Source organism: Nerophis lumbriciformis, linkage group LG31, assembly GCF_033978685.3.
Source record: "Nerophis lumbriciformis linkage group LG31, RoL_Nlum_v2.1, whole genome shotgun sequence".
Lineage (NCBI taxonomy): Eukaryota > Metazoa > Chordata > Actinopteri > Syngnathiformes > Syngnathidae > Nerophis > Nerophis lumbriciformis.
The window spans coordinates 26,020,180-26,047,447 of NC_084578.2; the positions used below are offsets into that span (position 1 = coordinate 26,020,180).

A 27,268-nucleotide genomic window follows, 5' to 3' on the forward strand; every position below is an offset into this window, starting at 1 on the left:
TGGAAGTTGCCTCCTGGGAAAAACAATTGAACACCCATGATGTGAGCCTTCGTTAGCTATTTCTATGTGTCTCTTTTAACGTTATGAAAGAGAAGATTTTCTGCGATGATGGGTGGGTGGGATGCTTTTTTTTACAGCATAATCCTAGCAACCGCATTCAAACATAAACCAGCAGACGACATAAAACATGTTCGCTTTACACATTCACCAACCCAAAACAATGAAGTGGGAAAACACACAACCCAAAAGGCTCATCCGTGCACTGCATTTAATTGTGTGGGGCGGCTGGCCATGAGCAGGTCTGGTGAGAAGCACCACATGTGTTTGTGTACTCGGGCGGTGGAGACCAGTCCTGCCGCACATAAACCTCGGACATATTTAAGTTGTTCAGCGCTGTCATTTGCCCCTCGACTGCTTCCCAAAAAGTATAAATGTTGACTGTGGAATGAACGGGGCGTCTGTTTTTCTCATCTACTGCAACACTGTTGAGGTTCTGGGAAGAGAACGCTGGAGTTTGGATGGTAACCAACAGTCAAACATGGTGGCAGGGTGGGCAAGCGTTGCTGGTTTGCGGGTTCATTTCAAGATGTCTGACCACAAGAGAACATAAATACTGTCTCTTCGTCTTTGCTGTACCGTCCTCATATGAGAAGAACTTGCTGATGTTGTCTAAAGGCAGACATGCTCATTTAAAAAAACTCTCCATTAAACTATTACATTACATTTTATTTTTACTCTTAGGCCCCTTCTACACTAAGGTTATCCAGGGTAAATGCCACCTAACCTTATCCTTGTCCACACACACACAATGGTCGTTTAATACCCCCTCCCTCCCTCTGTCAGCTGGCGCAACGCGACCTAATACGCATACGCGGAAAATGCGCACGTCATAGTCACCTCCAGTGTCGCTTTGTGTGCAAGTTCTTAAATGAAACTTATCTGAACAATATCCAGTGTTGTGGTATTTTAATTAACTGGAATCCAGTGTGCTGTGGGGCCCTATTGTAGTGAATCACACCTGAGCCATCATAAATTAATCAAATCTTTATTGGACACAAAAGTACACAATGATAAATGGGTTATACTTGTATAGCGCTTTTCTACCTTCAAGGTACTCAAAGCGTTTTGACACTATTTCCACATTCACCCATTCACACTAGAGATGCGCTGTTTGCGGACACAACCGCGGATTCGGCGGATTATCCGCGGATCGGGCGGATGAAATTTAAATAAATAAGATTTTATCCGCGCCGCGGGTCGGGTCGGGCGGATTAATGAGATATTTTTTATTTTTATTTTTTTTTGCGGGTGGCAGTTAAATCAATTCGGAAATATATATACATAGTTAAATGTTGTTAGCCACATACGAAAAACGAGCAGCACTCTTTGAAACAGGCAATTATTTATCAGCAGGCACCTGCAGCAGCCACAGGCACCTGCAGCACGTCACATCAGAAGAAGAAAAAAAAAATGGCAACACCGGCAGCAAACGTGATACGCGACAAACTAAAAAAGGGAATACTAAAGACCAGGGGAAAAAAAGGCCAGAAAAGTTCAGCGTGGACTCGTTTTTATGAGGTTGTAAATCAGGATGACAGCAATGCTGGCTACGTGAGTTGCAAGAGCTGCGATCGACGCTGTGTACGTCTACGACAGTCATAAAACCGGGACATCGAACATGGTGCATGGTGCGAACAAAGGACTTCTTTCATTTAAGGTTTGTGATAAACCATCAAACTCATTCGTTAAAAGGACTCTATAGTAATATAAAGCGAATTTTTCTGGACATTATCATGCAAGAAAAGTTTATTTTTGGGACCGCGATCACCGCGTAATGATTTTTAAAGGTTGCATTACAAACATTTAACTGTCCCATGTGATCAGCCAGTGCGATTGGAAGTCCATGCTCAATTATTGCCTCCGTAAATAAAACGTCGGCATTTATCACATCCAAAGAATCTGTTTGGGCGACGAAAAACGTTGAAAGTTTTCCACTTGTATCGCTAGCAACGGCATTAGACTTGTGTTTTTTTGTCCCAAAGTGGTCTTTTACATCGCTAATTCCTCCGTGTCCGATCGAAAAATCTTGTCTGCACAAGGTGCAATTCGCGTAGTTTTCACCCTTTTTTTTTTTTAATTAATGAAAAACCGTATTTTTTATCACTGCACCCGTAACCCGGAATAGGTTGATGAAAACCGTACGAATTACGGGAAAACCGGAGTAGTTGGCAGGTGCCTCACTAATGCCTTGCATCGTCTATATTAGATATAACGGGCGGATGGCGGGCGGATGCAGTTCTATTCAAACGTTACATCGGGTGGATGGCGGATGGTTGACGACTTTCTGATGCGGTTGCGGATGAAATATTTGCCTATCCGCGCATCTCTAATTCACACACTGATGGCGGGAGCTGCCATGCAAGGCCACGACCCATCAGGAGCAAAGGTGAAGTGTCTTGCTCAAGGACACAACGGACGTGACGAGATTGGTAGAAGGTGGGGATCGAACCAGGAACCTTCAGGTTGCTGGCACGGCCACTCTCCCAACTGCGCCACGCCGTCCCCACACAATGTGACAAAGAACATTTGACAACAAGCAATCTCGAAATCTTAATATCTGGTCACTCCTCACTCTTTTGCCTTCACCTTCATTGTCCATTCGTTTTTGGTGACTTTATATACTCTGGACCTAGACGTTGAGTCCGTGACATACATGGCGGACAATAACTGATACAGTCAGCTTTGCCAGTCCAAAAGCATTCGCCGTTTTCCTTAGTCTTCACTCTACGGCCAGGTAATACAAAGCACACGCTACCTTTTTTTTTATCACAGCCACGGTAGCCCGCATTCTTGTTGACTCTCCTTCGACAAATGGACAAAGTATTCATGTGTGATTTCCACAAGCGTCTGTACATGTAGAAGAATGAGAAACACGGGCATGTCTGGATGACTCGCCTCCATATTTCCAGTGGTTAGCTCCAAGTTACGAAACCGCTTTATTATGAAGCTGGCTGTGGCGTGTTCTTTCTGACATCACTTCCTGTGTGGGGCGCGGGCTTTCTGGCGTCATTTCCTCTCCAAACTCAGTTTGTAAATGATCAATGAGTCCATACAAAGCTAGGAGCCGGAGATTTAAGAAATACACGGCGCACTTACCCGTGTAAAAATTTGTCAGAAGAGGGGAATCTTAAACGATGGTTTAGTGTGGCTGAAACAGGGCTTAGGCTAAATAATTACCGTATTTTCCGCACTATAAGGCGCACCGGATTATTAGCCGCACCTTCTATGAATTACATATTTCATAATTTTGTCCACCAATAAGCCGCCCCGGACTATAAGCCGCGCCTACGCTGCGCTAAAGTGAATGTCAAAAAAACGCTGCGCTAAAGTGAATGTCAAAAAAACAGTCAGATAGTTCAGTCAAACTTTAATAATATATTGAAAACCAGCGTTCTAACAACTCTGTCCCAAAATGTACGCAAATGTGCAATCACAAACATAGTAAAATTCAAAATGGTGTAGAGCAATAAATAGCAACATAATGTTGCTCGAACGTTAATGTCACAACACACAAAATAAACATAGCGCTCACCTTCTGAAGTTATTCTTCATTCGTAAATCCTTCGAATTCTTCGTCTTCGGTGTCCGAATTGAAAAGTTGCGCAAGCGTGGGATCCAAAAATGGCCGGCTCCGCCTCGTCGAAGTCATCGGATTCAGTGTCGCTGTTGTTGTGCAGCAGTTCTGTGAATCCTGCCTTCCGCAAAGCTCGGACCACAGTTGTGACCGAAACTATCTGCCCAGGCATTTACGATCCACTGGCAGATGTTGGCGTATGTCGACCGGCGCTATCTGCCCGTCTTAGTGAAGGTGTGTTCGCCTTCGGAGCTGTGTGAAAAAAGCCACCCGGCCTCTTCGCGTAAACTTCCCTTAACCACTCGCTCATCTTTTCTTCATCCATCCATCCCTTCGAGTTAGCTTTTATGATGACGCCGGCTGGAAAGGTCTCTTTTGGCAAGGTCTTCCTTTTGAATATCACCATGGGTGGAAGTTAGCATGGCAAGCTAGAACCACAGTGAAGGATGACTTCTCATTCCCTGTGGTGCGAATATTCACCGTACGTGCTCCCGTTCCACAGTGCGGTTCACAGGAATATCAGTTGCTGTGAAATACGGTAGTAATCCGTGTGCGGATGGAGAGATTGCGTCTTTTTATGAACCGGATCCTTGTCGCGTAGTAGGAGCCATTTTGTGGTCTTTACAGATGTAAACAGGAAATGAAACGTACGGTGATATCCGCGCGTTTTTTCTTCTTCTTCCGGGGGCGGGTGAAGCGCTTCCTGTTCTATGGGGGCGGGTGCTTTCCTTGGCGGTTGCTTGCGTAGAAGAAGAAGCGCTTCCTGTTCTACCGGGAAAAAAGATGGCGGCTGTTTACCGAAGTTGCGAGACCGAAACTTTATGAAAATTAATCGTAATAAAGCGCACCGGGTTATAAGGCGCACTGTCAGCTTTTGAGAAAAATTGTGGTTTTTAGGTGCGCCTTATAGTGCGGAAAATACGGTATTTGTTTAAGGGCTTAGTGTAGACATAGCCTTAGCTAATGCCTTCCCAATATTATAAAGGGACATTTACATGATGTGAAGTGTTCACAAGTGTGTCCCACACATTCCAACACATCAGGGGAAATGTTGCAATGGTTGATCCCTGCATGATGTTTACATGCTACATTGTTAGCTGAGCAGCAAGGTAGCTAACAAAACAGCAGGTATCCGCTTGATGACAACATGAAAACAATACCCTGTGGTCTTCATAGCGTCAAATGCAAACAAACCCACGTCAACTAGCAAGTACAACACATTAACATCAAAACAGCCGGCAGCTGATTCGAGAATGAGTTTGTAAGAGCAGCTGGTCAAAGGTGTCGTTGGATAATTGGGAGCAACCAACATTTAAAAAAAAAAGACAGCAGCCACAACAGCATTTCAGCAGCCAAAAACAAGCGTGAAGTAGAAGGAAGAGTAACTTTACAAGTATAACTGACTGGGGGTCATGTCAAGCTTAATGTACGATGTAATGCATAGGCCGTATAGGCAAATGCTAAGGGCGCCGTCCATCAGGGGGCGCCACGCCACTGCCACAAATGTTGGAGAAAAAAAAGAAAGAAAAAAGTTGATACTATTATTTCTAAATACAAAAAATAATCCCACGTTAATCAAAATGCAAAGTAAAGCCTATTTAATAGAAATATTATTTGTTACAACATTACCCCACCCCCCCCTCCCTTCCTGTATCATGACTCTTTTTGGACGTCACCACATCAAAAAATCAACACAAGATGCCAAAACTGTCAGGTGCCCAGGGTAGAAAAAAGAGAAAAGAAGAGGAGGAGAAACGAGAAAAGACAGAAGTAGCAGGTAGGTAACGTTAGCCTACATGAAATTATTTGTCTGTTACAGAATGTGATAGTAACCTGGCTTTTTAGCATTAAGCTAATGCTACATGATTCGGCAATTGCTAATCAATAAATAGCTAGTTCTGTTTTAACGTCGGGTTAATATTGTGGAGGGGGCTAAATTGTTATGGAAAATAATAATGTAACGTTAGGTAATTACAGTACTCCCACCTTACATTCCTCAGGGACATTTCTTTCTTTTTTTTAATTTATTTGGAACATGAACACACTTACATCATAATACATCACACAATTTCATATCATTTCATTTTACATCATGCCCGAAAAGGAGTAGGAAGAAGCAAAGCTTATTTAATCCTACCCCTTTCCCACTTCAAAGCGTTTACAAATATATAGAATCATTTACTGACCTTTTTATATAATAAAATAACATCTATGAATTAGTATACAACAGTTTTGTAATATGTAATTAATTAATTAATTCAGTCATTATTAACATACTGAGATGAAGAATATCTTATTTTCAATAAGTTTGAAAGTAAGGCTGAAACGACGCGTCGACGTAGTCGACGTCATCGGTTACGTAAATACGTCGACGTCGTTTTTATGCTTCGGCGCGTCGCATATTTACGTCACACTGCCGTCATGGCGGAGCGCAAAGCAGATGATGCGAGCGGTGCGAGCGAGGGAAAAAAAGCACGCCAAAAGTCGTCAAAAGTGTGGGAGTATTTCAATAAACATATGTATATAATTCGGCATTATTTCGGCCAGTCGGCTTATAAAATCAGAGCCGATCAGTTTACGTTCGCGCGCAGGTATAACGCGGCACGCTCCTGTCTCATCTGCTGGTGCGCGAGCCCGGTAATTAGACTGCTGTGTCAAATCAAGGAGTACAAAAGACGCCAGCGCAGAGTGGAAAAAGATTTAGTTCATTACAGATAACCCAGAGTTGTGCCAAAAGTATGTAAGATTTAATATTTCTCTTCGTGGGTGTGGCGCACCTGTTGCGCTGGTGAGATGGGAGGGGGGGTTGTGTGCATGTAGCGTGCTTAGTCTGGAGGCTAAATACACACAGTGTGTTATGTAACTGTTGTTTAGTGTTGATATTCTTTGCTTAGTTTGATAAATGTTGGAGCAGTTTGCTTCATCAGGAGGGTGAAGTCGCTCAATTTAAAGTGTTGGATTTAACTGTGTTGGTGAGGGCGTAGAAAAAGGGGCATTTTTCTACCAGTAGACAGCGTTTAAGATGAATTAGGTGTTTCACTGCTAAATTAATAATATATTTATATTGAATATGGATTTTAAATATGTATCTAAATAGGTGGTTAATTGGTTAGGTATTTATGTATTTGCATATTGGGTTTTCTGTTGCATTTATCTATTGTGTTTCTGGTGTTAAATGTATTTTATATGTATCTTGGTGCATTTATGTTGAGACAATTTATTTAAAATCTGTTTTAACTTAAAGGGAAAAGATGTGTCCATTTTCTTGCACTTGTTTAATGGTTAAGAGTTTGATAGCTAATTAATAGTTGTAAATTATGGGATTGATAATTGATTGATTTTTTACAGCATGTTAATCTTGTGGTGTTTTGTCCTTAAAGGTTTTTCACCTACTAAAGAAGCTAAAGGCTACTAAAGGCTACTAAAGACAGCTAATGACAGCTAAAGAAACTAAAGTCTATTAACACTGCTAAAGACTGCTAAAAAGACTAAAGAAGAAACAATAAGCTGTTTCTTGGTTGGAAAAACTGTTGCAAACTAAAGGAAAATAAAAGGAAAAAGTAACTACGGTCTGGTCTTTTGAGTGAAATCCAGAAGCCACATTCAGCATTGGTACATCCCTTCAAGTGTGGGATAAGCACAGCGAAAAAAGCAAAACACTTGACAGTTGTTGTATGCACACTGTGTCGAGCGGAAATGGCCTATCATAGCAGCACAACGGCTATGAAGGAACATTTGAAAAGAAAACACCCGACAGCGTTCTTGCCATCACCATCAACTAGTCAATCGTCCGCGTGAGTATACATTGTCATCATTACACAAAATCATGAATGTGTCATTTGTATCTGCGTTGTAAATTCATAAACTAAAACACTGTTTCGCTCTGAGAGGCGCGTTTGGCATGCCTGTTCAGTGTTTACAAAGACGCGCTCCTCTTTAACGCTAACGTTAATTAGTTGTGCAAATACCTTTTACAACATTAACAGTTACATATACTATGTACAAACCAACAATTAACTTTCACTTTAATCATACTATCATTGTTGTGTTATTAAGCAAAATAAGCAATACTTTTACTTTTGTTGAAATGTTTACACTGTTACAGAATATTTCGTTTTGCACTTTTTTGTATTGGATGTTTATCTTTATTTTTGCACATTTTAAAGCAAAATAAGCAATACTTTTACTTTAGAAATGCTTATACTATTGCAGAATATTAAGATTTGCACTGGATGTTTACTTTTATATTTGCACATTAAAAAGCAAATAAGCTACTTTTAATTTTGTTAAATGTTAAAAGTTTTAAATGTTTACATTGTTACAGAATATTTTGTCATGTTGTTGTCAATGTTGACTGAGTGGCCATACTTTTTTTTTTGTATATAAAAGTCATGCCTTTTGAAAAAACTGGCCAACATTTATTTTTTCATCTTCATTTTAAATAAAAAAAATAATCGGTAAAAGGAAAAATAATCTATAGATTAATCGAAAAAAATAATCTATAGATTAACCGATTAATCGAAAAAATAATCTATGGATTAATCGATAGAAAAATAATCGTTAGCTGCAGCCTTAGTTGAAAGTATTTCTCATAATTCTTCTTCTTTGTACTCTGAGTTGAGTTGAGTTGAGTTTGAGTTTATTTCGAACATGCAAGTATACAACATGATACATCACAATCTCCAGTTTCTCTTTTCAACATGTTCGAAAAGGAGTAGGAAGAAGCAGAGCTTATTTAATCCTACCCCTTTTCTTTTACATAACAGTTGCTAAAACCTTTGTTCACTTCCTGTTCTCAATTTATTCAAAATATACTCCATAAGTAATCACAATAAAATAAGTAAATAAATGATAATTGGTGAAGTAAGTTACATTTCATATGTTGAGATAAGTAAGATTATTTTGTGAGTGAAAGAATGAAAGAATGGATGAGTTAAATAAATTCAGAATGTTTATCATGGTTCTTCTTCTTTGTACTTTGTAAACACTTTAAGTTTGAAGAGTTTCTTGAAGTGGATCATATTAGTACATTGTTTGATTGCTTTGCTTAATCCATTCCATAATTTAATTCCACATACTGATATACTGAAGGTCTTAAGTGTTGTACGTGCATACAAATGTTTTAAATTACATTTCTCCCTAAGATTATATTTCTCCTCTTTTTTTGAGAAGAATTGTTGTATATTCTTGGGTAGCAGGTTATAGTTTGCTTTGTGTATAATTTTAGCTGTTTGCAAATTCACTATGTCGTAGAATTTCAGTATCTTTGATTCAATAAATAAAGGATTTGTGTGTTCTCTATATCCAACATGATGTATTATTCTAACTGATCTTTTTTGTAACACCGTTAATGAATGAAGTGTACTTTTGTAATTATTTCCCCATATTTCTGCACAATAACTCAGATATGGTAACACTAGTGAGCAGTAGAGAATATGAAGTGATTTTTTGTCTAGAACATGTTTTGCTTTATTCATTATTGACGTGTTTCTTGCTACTTTATGTTGTATATTTTTTACGTGAGATTTCCAGTTCAATTTATCATCAATCATTATACCAAGAAATTTGGTTTCATTTACTCTTTCAATTTCTATTCCGTCTATTTGTATTTGTGTTTGACTTTCTCTTCTACTGTTACCAAATAGCATTATTTTAGTTTTACTGAGATTCAACGATAGTCTCTTTTGTCAAACCATCTTTTTAATTTGTTAATTTCTTCTGTTATTATTTGTAGTATCTTCTGTGTGTTCTCTCCTGAACAAAACGCTGTTGTATCATCCGCAAATAATACTAACTTTAAATCTTTTGTAACTTTACAAATGTCATTTATATATAGATTGAATAATTTAGGTCCTAGTATTGATCCCTGAGGTACACCACAGGATATATTTAGCGTTGTAGAGGTGTGTTCGCCTACCTTCACGTATTGTTTCCTGTTCATTAGATAACTTCTTATCCAGTTTAAGACTAACCCTCTGATGCCATATCGTTCTAGTTTTTTTAATTAAAATATTGTGATTAATTGTGTAAATGCTTTAGTTAGATCCATAAAAACTGCTGCCGCACATTTTTTATTATCTATAGCATTGGTAATTTCTTCTGTAATATCAATTAAAGCCATCGAAGTTGAAACATTAGCTCTGTATCCATATTGATTTTCTTCAAGTATTCTATTTTTATTTATGAAACTCTCTAATCTGTTATTGAACAGTTTTTCAATGTGCTCTGTAAGCACTATTATTTTGAACAACCTCTTAAACTGGATCATATCAGTACAATTTTTAACTTCTTTACTTAATCCATTCCATCATTTAATTCCACATACTGATATGCTAAAAGTTCTAAGTGTTGTACGTGCATATAAATGTTTGTATTAGATCTTTTAAGCAGGTGTTTTTTGTTGACATTGTTATTGCCTTCTGGTTAGCTAATGTTTGCCCTGCAGGTAATAGTCACTTTTCCACCCCTTTATATATTAGGTATAGTTGTAAGTAAAAAAAAAAAGGTCAAAGACAAAGCTATTCGGGTTCTTGTGAGTATATACACTTCACTGCCGATGTGGGGAGGGGCGCCACCTAAAATCTTGCCTAGGGCGCCAGATTGGTTAGGGTCGGGCCTGATGTAATGTATCACATTTCAGTTTGTGTGTGGTTTTTGGCATATCCGAAACAAGCTGTTTTAACTTTTTTTTTTTTTGCTGTTTTAGCTTAGTCTGGTCTGGTCTGCCTGTTAGTCTGGTTAGCCAAGTTCAAGTTCTAGTACTTTAATGCCCATGGGTCATAATTTAAAACAAAAATATATTTTTAACTCAAACAACACAAAGATATATATTTTTAACATAACATACCAAAAGTATTAAACCGTCTGCGCTTCTAAAATACGTGCAAACTAGAAACTAGAGGCGCTTCTCTCGTCGAACGTTTATTTAATGGCTCCAAGATGCAATACAAAGCAAAGTGGGGGTTTGCTGGTAAAGAGGGACGCATAAACAAGCTTTGTCTATCTGTGTTGGCCCTTTGCTGAGGTGGGGACTTGTCCAGGGTGTACCCTGCTTTTTGCCCAAGTGCAGCTGGGATAGGCTCCTGCCCCCGCGCGTCCCCAACAGGGACAAGCAGTAGAAAATGGATGGATACATGACAAATTTCAGCAGAAAAGTGTTGTTTGGGTGTGTTTTTTTTCAAGCCCTGTGTTTTGCTGTGCTGTGTGACGCATTTTAAATGGACAACATGTAGAAGTCGATCATCATATGAATTCCAGTCAGTATTAAGGATCGTTCGCTTGCTCATTCCCTATTTTGCTACTTTCAAAAGTTTGCCCACCCTTCCAGGTAGGAAAATATGGACTAGGGCACTTATAAAATGAAGCTGGGACTTTTAAGGGCACTTTTTTCCAACAGAAATGTCCTCAAAGGGATTGGACCCTATCTACCCTTATTGGGAACAAGTCCATGTACTTGATGGTCCCAAATTACCCCCAAAATGACTATTAACCCAAAATACCCAAAAACGGACTAACTCTTAAAAGTCCTGGTGCTCCAAAATGTCTGAAATGTTGTGTAACCCCATTCATCGTTGGGACTACTTGGGTTCTTTTGGGACTTTCCCGGATCTGACCAGGGCCTAAACGGGTTCAATTCAAACCTCGTAGATACTCCAAAAATCAGATTAGGGTCAGGGTTGGGGAAAAATCAACATAGTACGTTCTAATTCTACTGTGTGCTGGAGGATGTAGGATGATCTGGTGGAAGTTACCATCAAAGATCTTATACTCTTCTTACTGGTAATTATTTCACAATTTAAATAACTATTTCAGTATTCAATCAATTATTTATTCAATAATTGATTATTTATTTCAATATTTAATAATTGATGTAGTCAATTTGTAGTAATCATTTCACGATTTAATCATTTCATGTTTTGATTAATTATGTTTTCAATAATTATTTAATTTCACAATTTAATTATTTAATTAATATATTTTTACGGCTGAATTGGATGGATAAAATATATTCATGAAGTGCTGCCACACAAGTTGATGAAATATAAAAAACAATTTTTTTTAAACAAATAATTAGTTGAATCATGAAATAAATAAATATTAATTAAATAATTTAATATACTGTATGTTTTTTAGAATTAATTCAATTAATTAATGACACATTTAATAACATACAATATGTGTTTGATTACAATTTTAATTCAATTGTGACACATGCACGTTTTTATTATCAAAGGAATTAATAGACTAATAGATGGTATTTTTTTAACCTTTTGTTTTGTTATCGTGTACTATTGACTTATAATAAGAAGAAATTATACGTTTTTTGAAAGATGCATTCATTTTAGGGCTGTCAGTTGGTTATCTTTTAATCTGGTTAATAACACTCTTGATATATGATTAATCACATATTTTAACTTGCTTGCATGAATAAAAATTTGCTTATGAAAATGTTCCAATACTTGGATACAAATGCAATTTGGTGGTCAGAATGTCAAAAAAACACACCTTTCTCTCTTTTCTTCTTTATCTTTGTTGTTGTTGTTATCCAATTTGAATTTATTGTTTTGATTTTGTACGGTGTCCTTGAGTGCCCAGAAAGGCCCCTTATAAATAAAATGTATTATTATTATTATTATACAGGAAAGTTTTTTTTTATGTTTTACTGAACTGCAATAAAATTGCAAACAAGGTACATATACTAATCGATAATGTAGTAAACACACTCATAAACAACTTAACATATAGGGTGCCATTTACATTTGCATTTACACTTCTTTAGTTTAACCAGTTGTTTAAAAAGACAAGCTTGTTTACCTCTTCAGATGACAATGCTGATCTCGTTTATTGGTAGAATGTGACCCCAGCTGGTTGTGATTACTTACAGAGATGATCAATGTTCTCCAGTAAGCAAAACAAATTCACATTTAGCCAGTAGTTGCAACTTGATGCTCTTGTTTGTGCAGTACAGTTGGTGTAGCCTTGCTGTAATTGTGCCTAACCAAGTTGTTGTACGACAGATCAGTTGTGGTAATATGAATGACATCTTCTTGCAGGACTCGGTCTTCATAGATGTTAGGTGTCTTACATGCGGTGGCTGTCCGTTAAGCAAAGGCATATGTTTAACTTAACTGTGCTACTTTTGTTGACAACAGGTAAACTGCCAGCGTTGCTCTCCTCTGCTTGTTGTCGATGTCGCATTTCTGCTATCGGCGCCATCCTCGAGTACGTGCTTCGCTTTAAGATGGTATTTTGAACTTGATGTGCGCCGACAATAACAACGTTTGTCGCTGCAATACCAACAAGTTACCTAATTTTAATCTAAAATTCTCTTTTAAAGCGAAACTGGTTGCCTCTCATCGTGATCACAGACCGCTTAACAATGTGCGTGTCTTCCGGGTTCGGCCCACTCCTATATGATAATGCAATTTTTTTTTTTTATCAATCACATGCGTTGATAGCCCTAATTTGTTTATTTCCTTCAGTCTGTTGACCCTCAATATGTGTGGACGAGGGCCAAGAACACTTACCCGTGCATGGTGTGGAGAGGGTGGGGCTCGTAATGGTACCGCCCTTCGTGGTGCCTCATGTCGATTGGGATGGGCGTGTGGAATGTAGGGAAGATATGATGGACACCTGGAAATAAACACAAGAGAACAAGTTAATGAAATAACGCTAAAAAAGGCAAACGCGTAAACTGAGATAGAGTTCTTTACTTGTGACTCCACAACAGCATGAGAAGCGTGTTTTTCCTGTGAGCCATCAGTAATTGATGCCTTCTAGACTGTCTGCACTTAATTAATGGCTCTTTCTATCCAATAACACCAACACACATTTTACACAAGATTTCATGTGTGAGACAAAGACTGCATTAACAGCTTCCTGCCATAAAAAGGTCTGTCGGTTTATGGGAAGCCTTATTAGAACAACGCACAGCTGATCTTCATCAGTCCTTGTCAGCTGTGGAGAAGGAGATGCTTTTGTTTCCAGTTCGCTTGGAGAAGAAGCGGAGTTAAAAAACTGACACAAGTGACAAAGCGGATTAATCCGTATCAATCCCGATATCAGCTCATGTGAAGACGTAGAGGCGCTTATTGCAATTTTAAAGGATGGATATAATATGATAATAAAGAGTGCATCAAAGAACTAATATTTTCATACCAATAAAGTGCTACTTTAGTTTGCGTACGCCCCACTTTTGGTATGATTCTATTTTCGGCAAAAATGCTCACCAAAATGTTGTCTAGGTTTTTTGAAAACATCTTGGTTATCTTAAGGCCAAACTGGTTCATTTGCCCGCATATTATTCCGTGAAATCAAACGCTTAAACAAAAAATCAGTCCTGTATTCTTTTTATTGAGTACAAAAATCCGACATGGGGCCAAAGAAAGTTGTGAGTGGCAGCAGCACTTTTATAAAGAATGCAAGAAACACTATTGAATTCAAGAAAGAAAGGTGTGTTTCTCCCCTCTTTCCACTCCACTCATCACTGTCTTCAATCAAGCTAAAAGTGATTTTTGCTTATCAATTTCCGTAATCATATGTATGTACAGTATTTCACATTGTTTTCTGCATGTAAGACCATAATTATTCTTTACAAATGTTGTCATGTATTCTTATTTTTGGCTGTCTGCAACATATTAATTGGACTATTATTTCTTATGGAAAAATTACTTTGATTTTCATTAAAACCTTTTCACTTTTGATATTATCTTGTTGGAGTTTTGTGTATTGCCAGATATCGGTATTAAATCAAATTGGATACCAGCAGAAATTTTACATACTTTTATTATTTTTTCAGCATTGAATGTTAGAAAATGTTTGATCAAGTGAAACTAGTCAAACGGACAATAATGATAGGTATAAAAAACCCTAACCTATTTATTATTAAACATTTGAAATGGACTTATGCTGTATTTAAGTTGAAGTAATTGTTTTTTTGGCGATACCTAGTGGCCAAAACAAATGTATAACGCAGTAAGATGAATGATGCGGACAAGTTTCTGACGGGATACTTTCTAATATGTTTTTTCCTTGGAGACTTTGTATGTGGAAGTAATATGCAACTATAATTATTGGATTTTGTTTGTATTGATAAATGTGCTGTTTTAAACTGCAATATTGTTCAATTAAGGACACTTATTATGTAAGTCTACAGTAGCTTGTGTAGCTCTTAGTAGTCTAGAGCCTACATTAGGTACCCCTTTGTAAATGACTATTTAGATGTGGATTTCAACATGTTTTGATTGCACTCCTATGTCAAACGTGGTTCCTCGGGAGTCAAACACATTTGAGTCAGCGTTGTAAATACAAAGTGTAACAGGATGCCGGAGGCGAGGACATGTTTGTGGATGTTGCTTGAATTGGCATGACTGCTACTTAACACCGTTCCTTTGTTTTTGTGTCGTGAGTCTTGATCGCAACTCTACACTCTTGTTTACACGAGACGGGAACAAAGCTTTACCTAAAGACAGAAGTGTCCTTAAAAGCAGCCACTGTCTTCTTAATATTTTCGGATTACACATTTTGTAGATCACGTCCGCGGGTATATAAGTAAATTTTATTGTATGTCCACGTCGCAGACATGTTGCCACTTCTCCAGACAATCCCGTGCGTATTGCTTATGTCAACACAACATCAAAATCTTTTTTCGGCGGCCAATTTTCATCAATAGTCAATAGAGCACAAATAATAGGCTATATATATCCATTTATACAGTAGTGACCTGCCGGTGTTAATGTTTTTGTTCATGTGTTATTGATGGTCAGAGTTCCGGAGAACGGCGGTGAATAAGCAAGGGTTGTTGTGTGTCTGGGAGTGAAGCACGGAGAAGGACGTGTGTGCATGGGAGGGAATACGTGATAGAATTGGGCCTGTTGTTAGAGTACGGTTTGCAATAAGAGTTAAAAGCAGTCTGGATGCTACAATACTGTACTTTATATTAATTTAATTTGCTTTCACTTAAAAAAAAAAAAATTGAAGGTGTGGCGGCTTTTATTTTGATGTAGCGGTCCATCACTTTTTTTTATTTTTATTTTTATTATAATATTTTCTATTTTGTTTCCATTTTTTCCCCCATTATTTACTTTTTACTTTTAAATTCGATCTCAATTCTGTACACTGCTGGTGGAATTTTTATTTTCCTGAGGGAACTCTCCTGAAGGAATCAATAAAGTACTATCTATCTATCTATCTATCTATCCATCCATCCATCCATCCATCCATCCATCCATCCATCCATCCATCCATCCATCCATCCATCCATCCATCCATCCATCCATCCATCCATCCATCCATCCATCCATCCATCCATCCATCCATCCATCCATCCATCCATCCATCCATCCATCCATCCATCCATCCATCCATCCATCCATCCATCCATCCATCTATCTATCTATCTATCTATCTATCTATCTATCTATCACGATAAATTACACAGAGGGGAAACCCTGCATGTATATGGCATTTTCAATGTAAACTACTAGGGCTGTGAATCTTTGGGTGTCCCACGATTCGATTCAATATCGATTCTTGGGGTCACAATTCGATTCAAAATCTTTTTCTTTTTTTTTCAATTCAACACGATTCTCGATTCAAAAACGATTTTTCCCCAATTCAAAACGATTCTCTATTCATTCAATACATAGGATTTCAGCAGGATCTACCCCAGTCTGCTGACATGCAAGCAGAGTAGTAGATTTTTGTAAAAAGCTTTTATAATTGTAAATGACAATGTTTTATCAACTGATTGCAATAATGTAAATTTGTTTTAACTATTAAATGAACCAAAAATATGACTTATTTTATGTTTGTGAAAATATTAGACACAGTGTATTGTCAAGCTTATGAGATGTGATGCAAGTGAAAGCCACTGTGACACTATTGTTCTTTTTTAATTTTTTTTTATAAATGTCTAATAATAATGTCAAAGAGGGATTTTTAATCACTGCTATGTTGAAATTGTTACTAATATTGATACTGTTGTTGATAATACTCATTTTTGTTTCACTACTTTTGGTTTGTTCTGTGTCGTGTTTCTGTCTCCTCTCAATTGCTCTGTTTATTGCAGTTCTGAGTGTTGCTGGGTCAGGGTTTGGTTTTGGAATTGGATTTCATTGTTATGGTATTGCTTTGTATTGTTTTGTTGGATTGATTAATTAAAAAAAATACAATAAAATAAAATACAATTTAAAATAAATAAATAAATAAAAAATAGATTTTTTAAAAATGAGAATCGATTCTGAATCGCACAACGTGAGAATCGCGATTCGAAATCGAATCGATTTTTTCCCACACCCCTATAAACTACCATCAAGCTAGCTCATCTTAAAAATGGGAGTCTTACTTTTGAGCACTTTATTTCTATTGCATGTTTGCATGTGTAGTTGCCTCTGCGTTGTGTATTACACTACCCCATACCCCCACCGCGGGGTGTGAACCCACAACCGCCTGATTGAGAGGAAACATGTGCTAGCCAATAGGCTAAATGCCCGAGCTGCTAACCCAGCGGCTAGTACACTATTTGAAGCAGTCAGGGAGTGAGATTTACCAATGTACATCTGGCGCAGCCACTCCGGCTGGCCCCCGTTACACATGGAAAATTAGAACACGCCGTTTGCCCGCCAAGGACTTGATTCTGCAACAGGACATAAATTTATGTGCAACAAAGGTATCGAAATATGCTGCTGTTTGATTTTACTTCAAATGGTACTCAGTATTACAGACGATAGCTATAAAAGTACTGAATTCGATACCGGTCACTATACCGTGGTATAAAGTGGTAACACACACATTACCAAAAAACATAAATTGTAAAGCTCCATGCAATATATCACTATATTGATGGGCAGCTGTGGTCTGATTGGATGAAATGAACATGGCAGCCAGTCAATATATTCATGTGTGGACTTACTGTTAAAACTGCACCAGTGTGGATTAACATTTTAAACACTGGAGTGGAGAAATGTGCCTTTTTGAAAATAATAGTGCCTGTGCAAACATGGCCTCCCATTAAAGATGACGCCAGGTGTTCTGTGTTAACGTCGGCCCTTTTGAGTCTGGTGACTCCAGGGAAGTGGATGGAAAATACGTCTCTCTTTACATACAATCGGAGGTACGGAACGGGACCACGGTGAAATGGGGCTTGGAGTGGGCTCATGTCTTTGAGGAAGTACTCAACCAGAAGAAGAAGAAGAAGAATCAAGACCTTAGAGGCCACGGCAGCAACAACTGAGTGAAAAAAAAAAGTATTTGTTGTGTTTGAGTGGAAGTGCAAGAAACAAGACAGTCCAACTTCCTCAGTGAGAAAGAGACATGAAGAGCAGAATGGGGTGTGGGGGGTCATTCAGACAGGAAATTCCATAAAGAAAAGTTGGCAGGGTTCCTAAAGACACAGAACAGTACCAACAGCAACACACACGTCCTCATGTACACGCACACACACGCACACACACACACAGACACACACACACACACACGCACGCACGAACGCACGCACGCACGCACGCACGCACGCACGCACGCACGCACGCTCACACACACACACACACACACACTCACACACACACACACACACACACGCACGTATAATTGCAGACACATTTATTCTGCAGTTGTCAGAGTAAAAGAAAAGTTATTAATGGTGACAATTGCAACTTTGGTTGGTAGATTAAATATAGGATTGCAAATCATTTTAATAAAGTAACTTCAACTTGGGCGGGTTTAATGGGGTTTTATGAGCAATAGACAGGAAGGGTGCAAATATCCATCAGTGGAAATCAACAGAGAGGATGGAGATACACTCTTGATCAACATTTTAAGACCAGTTGAAAATTTGGCAATAATTGTAATTTTGCACTACTGGTTTTTAAAAAAAAGTTCTAAGTCGAAGCTTTAAAATGCAAAAAAAAAAAAAAAAATGGTAGTGAGACAAAAAACTATTTTGAGCAAGCAATAAAGTGAAATTGTATGTTCATCATGTCAATAAACGTCTAAAACTGTTATGATCCGGTGGCGGATCATAATTTATTTTGGGTTTTGATTTACCCCGGTTTTGTGTTTTCTTGGTTGTCATGGGTGCTGACTATGTTCACCTGCCTCTGATTAGTGTCCGGGAAGCTCACCTGTTCCCGAGCACTAATCACAGAGCTATTTAATCCCACTTTAGCATTTCTCGTGAGCTATCCCGTTAGCTTCCAGTGCTATATGCGCGTTTGTGTTGTAGTGTTTTCTCTAATTTATGAGAATAAATCATTCTCCTACCTGCAAGCTGTCTCCGGCGTTTCTGATGCCTCCGTGGAAGAACAATCCGCGTACCACCATGCCTCCACGTCCTCGTTCCCGTTACAAAAACCACAGCATTTAAAAGCCAAAGTCTTCACAAAAATGTGGATTTAAAGTCATTTTGTGTCGGTATTCATATTGTCATGATCTTTTGATGGAAAGGCACTACAACAATTTAATCAGAAAAAGGGAAAAGGGAAGAGCTTGAAAATTTGAAGTAACAGTATCAGCACTGGGATGACCAATACTTCCCCTTTAACTACTGGGTATGAATCAAGCTATCTATGTTTTAAAGCAGTGGTTCCCAACCACCGGGCCGCGGCCCGGTACCGGTCCGTGGATCGATTGGTACCGGGCCGCACGAGAAACTTAGAGAAAAGAAAAAACTTTTTTTATTTTTTTATTAAATCAACATAAAAAACACAAGATACATTTACAATTAGTGCACCAACCCAAAAAACCTCCCTCCCCCATTTACACATTTATTCACATAAAAGGGTTGTTTCTTTCTGTTATTAATATTTCTGGTTCCTACATTATATATCAATATAGATCAATACAGTCTGCAGGGATACAGTCCGTAAGCACACATGACTGTATTTCTTTATGACAAAAAAATAAATAAATAAATAAAAACAAATAAATACCAACACCCCCCCCCATTGTCATTCTTTTATTTTGTCAAATTCGAGGCACAAGCGGTAGAAAATGGATTATCAATATACTTGTTCATTTACTGTTAATATCTGGTTATTTGTTTTAACATGTTCCAGCTACACTTCTGTTAAAATTTAATAAACACTTATTCTTCTGTTGTTTGGATACTTTACATTATTTTTGGATGATACCACACATTTGTAGTAGTTACAGGATCATACATTGGTCATATTTAAAGTCCTTATGTGTCCTGGGACATATTTCCGGAGTTTATAAACATAATATACATTTTAAAAAAAGAAAAAAGATTTTGTGACGATAAAAAATATCGATGTTATCATAGTATTATCGACGAGATACGCTCTTGTACTTGGTATCATTACAGTGGATGTCAGGTGTAGATCCTCCCATGGAGCTTATTTACATTGAGGACCACTAGGTTGTTGTTAGCGATGAGCTATTGTATCCTCCTACGGTGGGTAGTGAAACATGTTTAGCTATTCCTCGTCCTGCAGGGAGGATACTTGTAAGAAACTTACTTTATTTGTCGCCATGGAGGCGAGGATTAGTGATTTAGAAGTAGCTAAAACATTGCTGACTGCGGCTGGACTTTAGCAGCTAGCTTGCAAGCCATGTTTTAAAGCACCTCTTGCTGAGCGGTGTTTCAGTGTTACAGCTTCACCTTTATCATTAGTTTTTAAGCCAAATTGCATCCATTCTCTCTTTTCTGTCTACACACCATGTCTGCTTGTAAGTACTCTGGGCTTGTGCGTTGCAGAACATGCTCCTCTGCTTGTAAAACTAGCAATGTCACGACGTGACGACGGCACGCCGTCATGCCCGTAAATTTAAAAAAATGGAACAGGTATTTTTCAGAAGCAGTATAGTGCCATTTTTTATTTATTAGTACCACAGTACTTTATTAGCACCGGTCACCTTACAATCCTATATTGTGATAGATATCGTTATCACAGAAGGCTGCAGTACACTATATTGTGATATAGATTTCAGGCCATATTACCCATCTTTAATTCTCTCAGTCTAATACTCTATGCATCTGAGATATGGTAAATGACAGCAAAAGCCAAACAGAAGATGGCTTTCACCATATACACCTCAGACATTTTTTGTGAATATCACGCAGAGACTTATAACAAACAGAGAAGTACCACAAAGAACCAAGACGGGATTTTTGACTCAAACCAAAGGTCAACGCAGGAAGGTTTGACTTGAATATGCGGTTCGATGGATGACAACAGATATCCTGAAATAGCGCTTAAGTGGAAGCCAATAGATGGAAAGAGGAAAGGAGGAAGACCGCTCACAACCTGGAGAAGAACAATGGATCATGACTTGAAAGACATTTCATGGGAACAGGCAAAGACCCAGGCCCAAGACAGAGTACAGTGGGAAAGACATGAGGATCGTTGTCCTCACGAATACGGAATGATTGAAGTCCTAATGTCTAGGTAAGGACAGCCAGCTGGCCGTAGTTTGTTCATACCTGGTTCACAGTTCATCGTTTTGAAGTTCTCAACTTTGATTCCAGGTGTGTTCTGTTCTGTCATAGGGCTCTGAGCACTTTATGGTCTAAATCCCAACCCCTGCAATGAATGTTTACGGATCCTACTCAGGCCCAGCTGGTCTGTTATCTTCTGTGATCAGTCACTGTCCAATCTATACATTTGGTGCTATCTTCCAAGTATCTGTATCAGACTCACTGCCAACGTGATCCATCACATTGGACTTAAAGGTGATGGGTCACGCCGTAATTGTGCTACTAAGACCTTGTCTCACCTGGGTTACTGTTAACTGTTAGTATAGAAAGACATTCAAGGGGGGGGGGGGGAGTACCGGGAGAAAGGATATGATGGATATTTACATTTAATATATACAATTTGTCAAGTTCCACCATAACTTGCAAGACATTTTCTAAATCAGGAATCGGGAAGCCCTTATGACTGACACATCAGTACAATGATTAAAATCCCAAACTCATATATTTGGTAACCTTCCTCTTAAAGGACAAACATTGGCCAATCCCTCCACAATTTCGCTGGCTTTTGTCTGTGACTGTTGCGGTTTAAACTGCCTGAATTCACGTCACCTTGAAAGCTTACGGCAAAAGTTGCAATGTTTCGAGGTTGTTCTTATAAGTTCGTTATCAAAGTGTTTCCTGAACCATACTGTAACCTAGAAAAGCACAGGATTTAAAAAAAAAATAGGAAAGCAAGTACTGTATTGATGTTTTACTAGTTTTGTACCACACACACCATATTTTCCGGACTATAAGCCAATACTTTGAACCCTGCGGCTTATAAAACAATGCCGCAAATTTATGGATTGTTCTTCGCCAATGGCCATAATGTTTTGTATTCAACAAATAGTTTTCATTACACCGACAGAGACTCTGAGAAGGTGTGTTATTATTTGTCCCATGGCACCATCATTTGGACGAGTTTGCTCACTGCAAGTGCTGTGGGTTAAAAATGTACTTCCTGTTTCGTGCCTTGAATCAGAATTATAATCGTCCATAGCATTTCTGCTCGAAAAGATTCTTCATTCATCACTCCAATTTTACAATATAACTGAAACAATTCATACTTGCTAAAGCGTCCTATGTGTGATGTCTGTAGGAGTGTTTTCATGCATATTTGTACACGCTATCGTAATGTAATCAAGCTAGCGTCGTTAGCATTAGCAAATATGCTAACACGTTAACAAGTGTCTGTGTTAATATTTTTAATTTAGACTGGCTTTTGTTTTGTATTGTTTCGTTTTTGTAAATTTACCAAAACATCCCAGTGGAGTTACTGAGTCTGTTTGGCTCATTGGAGAGCTAGTGGGTCCGTGATGATGACTTCTGTTTTGAGTGATCAGCCGCTTTAAGGTATGTAAACAAACATTTACAAAATCTGTCGTACCGGTATTTATCTGTGGCTTATATAAACATATTTATTTCTTCTAAAATTTGGTGGGTGCAACTTAAATACGCTCTATAGCTTGGAAAATAAGGGAACTTATAAGTGGACACTAGATATCAGTAAAAGCACATACTCAGAACTCATTGTCAACATTACTGTACTGTTTTACTTAATTATAACTCATACTAGGAATAATTCATTATAATTTCAAAAAAAAACACCCCCAAAGGTCTGCTTTGTCGTCCACAATTTGCAGACATTCTCTGTGTATGATTTACGCTTGACAAGTGTTTGTCCATCTTAAACATTAATTCATGTTCCAACACATTTACCCCCGCACATTAAGAGCATTTGTGAGCTGTTGAGAGTAATATATAGTGCTAATTGTTGTTGGTAAATGAGAGACGATGAGAGATTACCATCACACTTCAACATCTCAGTCATGTCAATGCTGCCGCTTTGCTAGGTAAACATTGCAACTAAAATTGTGTACTTAATTGTTTTACCTTGGATAAATAACTGCATGTTGCTGTCAAGAACTCCACTGAAGCCAATTTACTTCATCTCCATCTTGCCTTGAACCCTTAAAAGTCTCAGACACAGCTGACTGAGGAGTTGCCGGTTCACACAAAGAAAGTCCTCATTGCCTTATGACAGCATTCCTAGTGCCGGCTCGCCACTTCCCCCCTCGTAAACTGGGCCTTTTTTAACGAAAGAGGGGAAATATCCAAAACGGAAAACAATGTGTGTGAAAAGGAGGCAGAGGACATCAATCTAGACCGTCTCAACTGGGGGTCACCCTGGGGTGATGTGCCTCCAGGGAAAACTGTTCTCCAGGCTTAAATGGGAGGCTGGGAAATACCTCCTGGCCAAACCTGTCCTGGTCTTCATCAAGACGGCAACACATTTAACAATCATGGGCCGTTTACTTGGGTGACAACTGTGTTATTGCGGCCTGAAACTACCAGAATTGAGCCCTTGCTATCTCCATGTTGACTGTAATTTTTGGCATTTTGCATATCACATTAGCATTCATTACTTTAACAACTGTTGAAGTAATTTGTGTTCCCATGTTATCACAATGTATCCACGCAGGCTGGTAGCAGACTAGCTTTTAGCATATTAACATCGACATTTTGTAAACAGATTCTTCCAAAATTAAAATAGGTGTCAGTAAGGACTTTACATACATAGTACCTACTGCAATATGCGCTAGCATTTTGCGTATCACATGGTTATTCAGCACTTTAGCAACTGTTAAATTAAGAGATGTTCCCATGTTATCATGCACAATTTATCCACCAGAGATGTGAATCTTAAGACAACTCACAAATTAAATTTGTTTCCGATTCTTGGTGACAAATTGACTCAGAATAGATTCTTGATTAAACACGATTCTCAATTTAAAGCAATTCTCGCAATATAATTGGTAAATAAATTTAAATGAAAGGTTTTTTACAACATATTTCAGGTTACCGTATTTTCCGCACTATAAGGCGCACCTAAAAACCACAAATTTTCTCAAAAGCTGACAGTGCGCCTTATAACCCGGTGCGCTTTATATATGGATAAATATTAAGATTCATTTTCATAAAGTTTAGGTCTCGCAACTACGGTAAACAGCCGCCATCTTTTTTCCCCGTAGAAGAAGCGCGCGGTGCATGCTGGGATATGTGACGTTTCATTTCCATTTGTGTGTTTATGTAAAGACCCCAAAATGGCTCCTATTAAGTGTGTTGTCTGTCTAATTATAAATAATGCAGACGAGGCGTGTTAACTGAGTTCTCAACGTTTACTTACAGCGTGCTCATAACCACATTCTAACTCCCAGCATACAACAACGCTTCTCAGGGCTACCGCGCATGCTCGTAACTATCGTTGCATGCTGGGTAGTGTAGTTGTTATATTTGCTAGCTCATAACAGCACATTGAGAGACACGCTTACGCGCTTAATTCAATACTCGCCGTCATTCCGGGTGGATTGACAAAAGACCTCCAGCCGCTAGATATTGGTGTCAACAGGGCATTCGAAGCTAGACTGCTAACTGCGTGGGAACAATGGAGGACAGAAGGCGAACACACCTTCACTAAGACGAGGAGGCAGCGCCAGACGACGCCAACATCTGCCAGTGGATCGTAAATTTGCCCAACTTTTCACTTCGGACACCGAAGACGAAGGATTTACGAATGAAGAATAACTTCAGAAAGTGAGCGCTATGTTTATTTTGTGTGTTGTGACATTAACGTTCGAGCAACATTATGTTGCTATTGCTCTGCACTATTTTGAATTTTACTATGTTTGTGATTGCACATTTGCGTACATTTTGGGAGTGAACAGAGTTGTTAGAACGCTGGTTTTTAATATATTATTAAAGTTTGACTGACCTATCTGACTGTTTTTTTGACATTCCCTTTAGCGCAGCGTAGGCGCGGCTTATAGTCCGGGGCGGCTTATTGGTGGACAAAGTTATGAAATATGCCATTCATTGAAGGTGCGGCTAATAATCCGGTGCGCCTTATAGTGCGGAAAATACGGTAAATAAATAACAATACATAAAAATTGCGATTCCGACACCCCTATTATCCACGTAGGTTGCTAGCATGCTAATTTTTAGCATTGTCAGCATTGAGATTTTGTCGGGGATTCCTGTAAAATTAAAAAAGGATCTAGGACCTAGTACCTACATTGCTAGGCACTGGCATTGAAATGTTTAGCATTTTGCATATTTCAAGGAGATTTAGCACTTTCGCAACTGTATGTTAAGTCAACAGATGTTCCCGTGTTATCACAATTTATCCTCTCAGATTGTTAGTATGTTAGCTTTAAAGCATTTTAAGCATTCTATACCAAAATTTAAATATGTGGCAGTTAGGATTTTACATACAAAGTACCAATCTTTATAGGTGCTAGCTTTAACATTTAAACATTTTGCATATCACCATGCAACTCAGCACTTTAGCAACTGTCTATTTAATCACAGGATGTCCCCATGTTATTACAATGTATCCACATAAGTTGTCACCATGCTATCTGTTAGCAGTGTTAGCAGAGGTATTTCTTTGAGGATTCTTAAAAAATTAAAATAGGTGTCAGATAGCATTTTACAAATATAGTACCAATTGGTTCAGGTGCTATCTTTAACATTTTACCATATCAGCAAATGCCAGTTTAATCAATAGATGTTCCCATGTTAACAATACTCTATATTTTAGCATTTTTACAACGAAGATTTCATTAGGGCCCCCTCCAAAATTGAAATTGGTGGCAGTTAGGATTTTACGCACAAATGTTACTACGGAGGAGCAATCGCATTCCAAGTGGCTACACCATTCATGTCCCCAAACCTGCATAGCGAGTGGAAAGTGCACAGGAAATTAAGTTAACAGCTGCCTCTCACAAGACGACTTTAACAATTCCATTTGAAGTCTCGCTCGGAAAAGTGATGCTTTCAAGGCCAAACGAGACGTTTAAGACCTGCTCAGCTGACTCGTAGTGGTGGTCGTAACGCATGGCAGGACATCTTAAGTGCACAGTCCTGCCCTCTGAGTTCATCTATCTCGATAAGATAAAATGTTAGGACGCAGTTGTTTATACGCACGCACACAAAGACACATACACAGAACAGCAGGGTCTTACAAATTCCCTTTTTGTCTGGCCTTTTTGTCCGGGGAAGACTTTCCTGCAGCGACCAGCTAACTCTGGGGATTTCGGGTGCTAACAAGAAACAGCTGGGAAACACGTCAGATGACCTCAGAACTAATGGAGGGTGTCCCTAAAGTCGTCACACAGGCAAAAATGCATTTTTTTTCCTAAATGACTGTCAAAATCTATGCTATAACTCATACAATTATACACCAAAAATTGCATTAAACATGTATAAACGCAGATGAAAAAATTAATAAATTAATAAATACATTTAAAAAAAATAAAAAATAAAATTAAATATATATATATATATATATATATATATATATATATATATATATATATATATATATATATATATACATATATATATGTATGTATATCCATTTTCTACTGCTTGTTCCTTTTGGGGTCGCGGGGGGTGCTGGAGTCTATCTCAGCTGTATATATATTATATATATATATAAATATATATATATATATTATTTATTTATTTGTATCTGCGTTTATACATGTTTAATGCAATTTTGTGTATTTTATGTATGTATGTTAGGAGTGTGCATCTCTACTTTAAATGGCAATTCGATGTGAATCTCGATACATGGGTTACGATACGACTCACTAACAATACTTTTTAAAACATTACGATTCGATGCGGTACGATTCGATGCAATTCCATGCAGGTGGACTCTTTGAAAAGAAAATTAAATATATCATGTGTCATGTCAGAACAATATTATGGGTTTATTTTTTAAACAGACACATACAAAACAGGCGCTGCCTGCATTAATTATGAGCAAATAGTCGAAGTATCAACTTCAAGGCATTGCAATCCATAAACTTCAAGAAAAGAAGATGTTAATTAAACACTTTTGGAAAAGCTAAAAGGTATTTACTGTTGTTTGCTCAGGTAGCAACAATTAAATACAGAGAAAGAAAGACAGCAAGACGTGCATCAAGTGGAGGTGTTATAACACCGCAATAACACAAGTGCAAGATACAAATAAGTGCCACAAAGTAATCTAAACAGTGGCTTCATTGTATAAAAATGAAAATCTTAATTTCCCCTCGGGGATTTTTGAAGTATTTCTGATTTTGATTCTGATAAGCGCAGACACTTTATTT

At 38.1% G+C, this 27,268-nt stretch overlaps 1 protein-coding gene across 1 annotated transcript in view; it reads right to left on the bottom strand.

Annotated features, from left to right (window-relative positions):
* Positions 1-27,268, bottom strand: part of gli2a (GLI family zinc finger 2a) — a 193,727-nt gene that overhangs the window by 50,054 nt on the left and 116,405 nt on the right. The window contains exon 3 of the mRNA XM_061926331.1: positions 13,162-13,267. Within this exon, the coding sequence (XP_061782315.1) occupies positions 13,162-13,267 (106 nt within the window). The remainder of the gene's footprint in view (positions 1-13,161; positions 13,268-27,268) is intronic.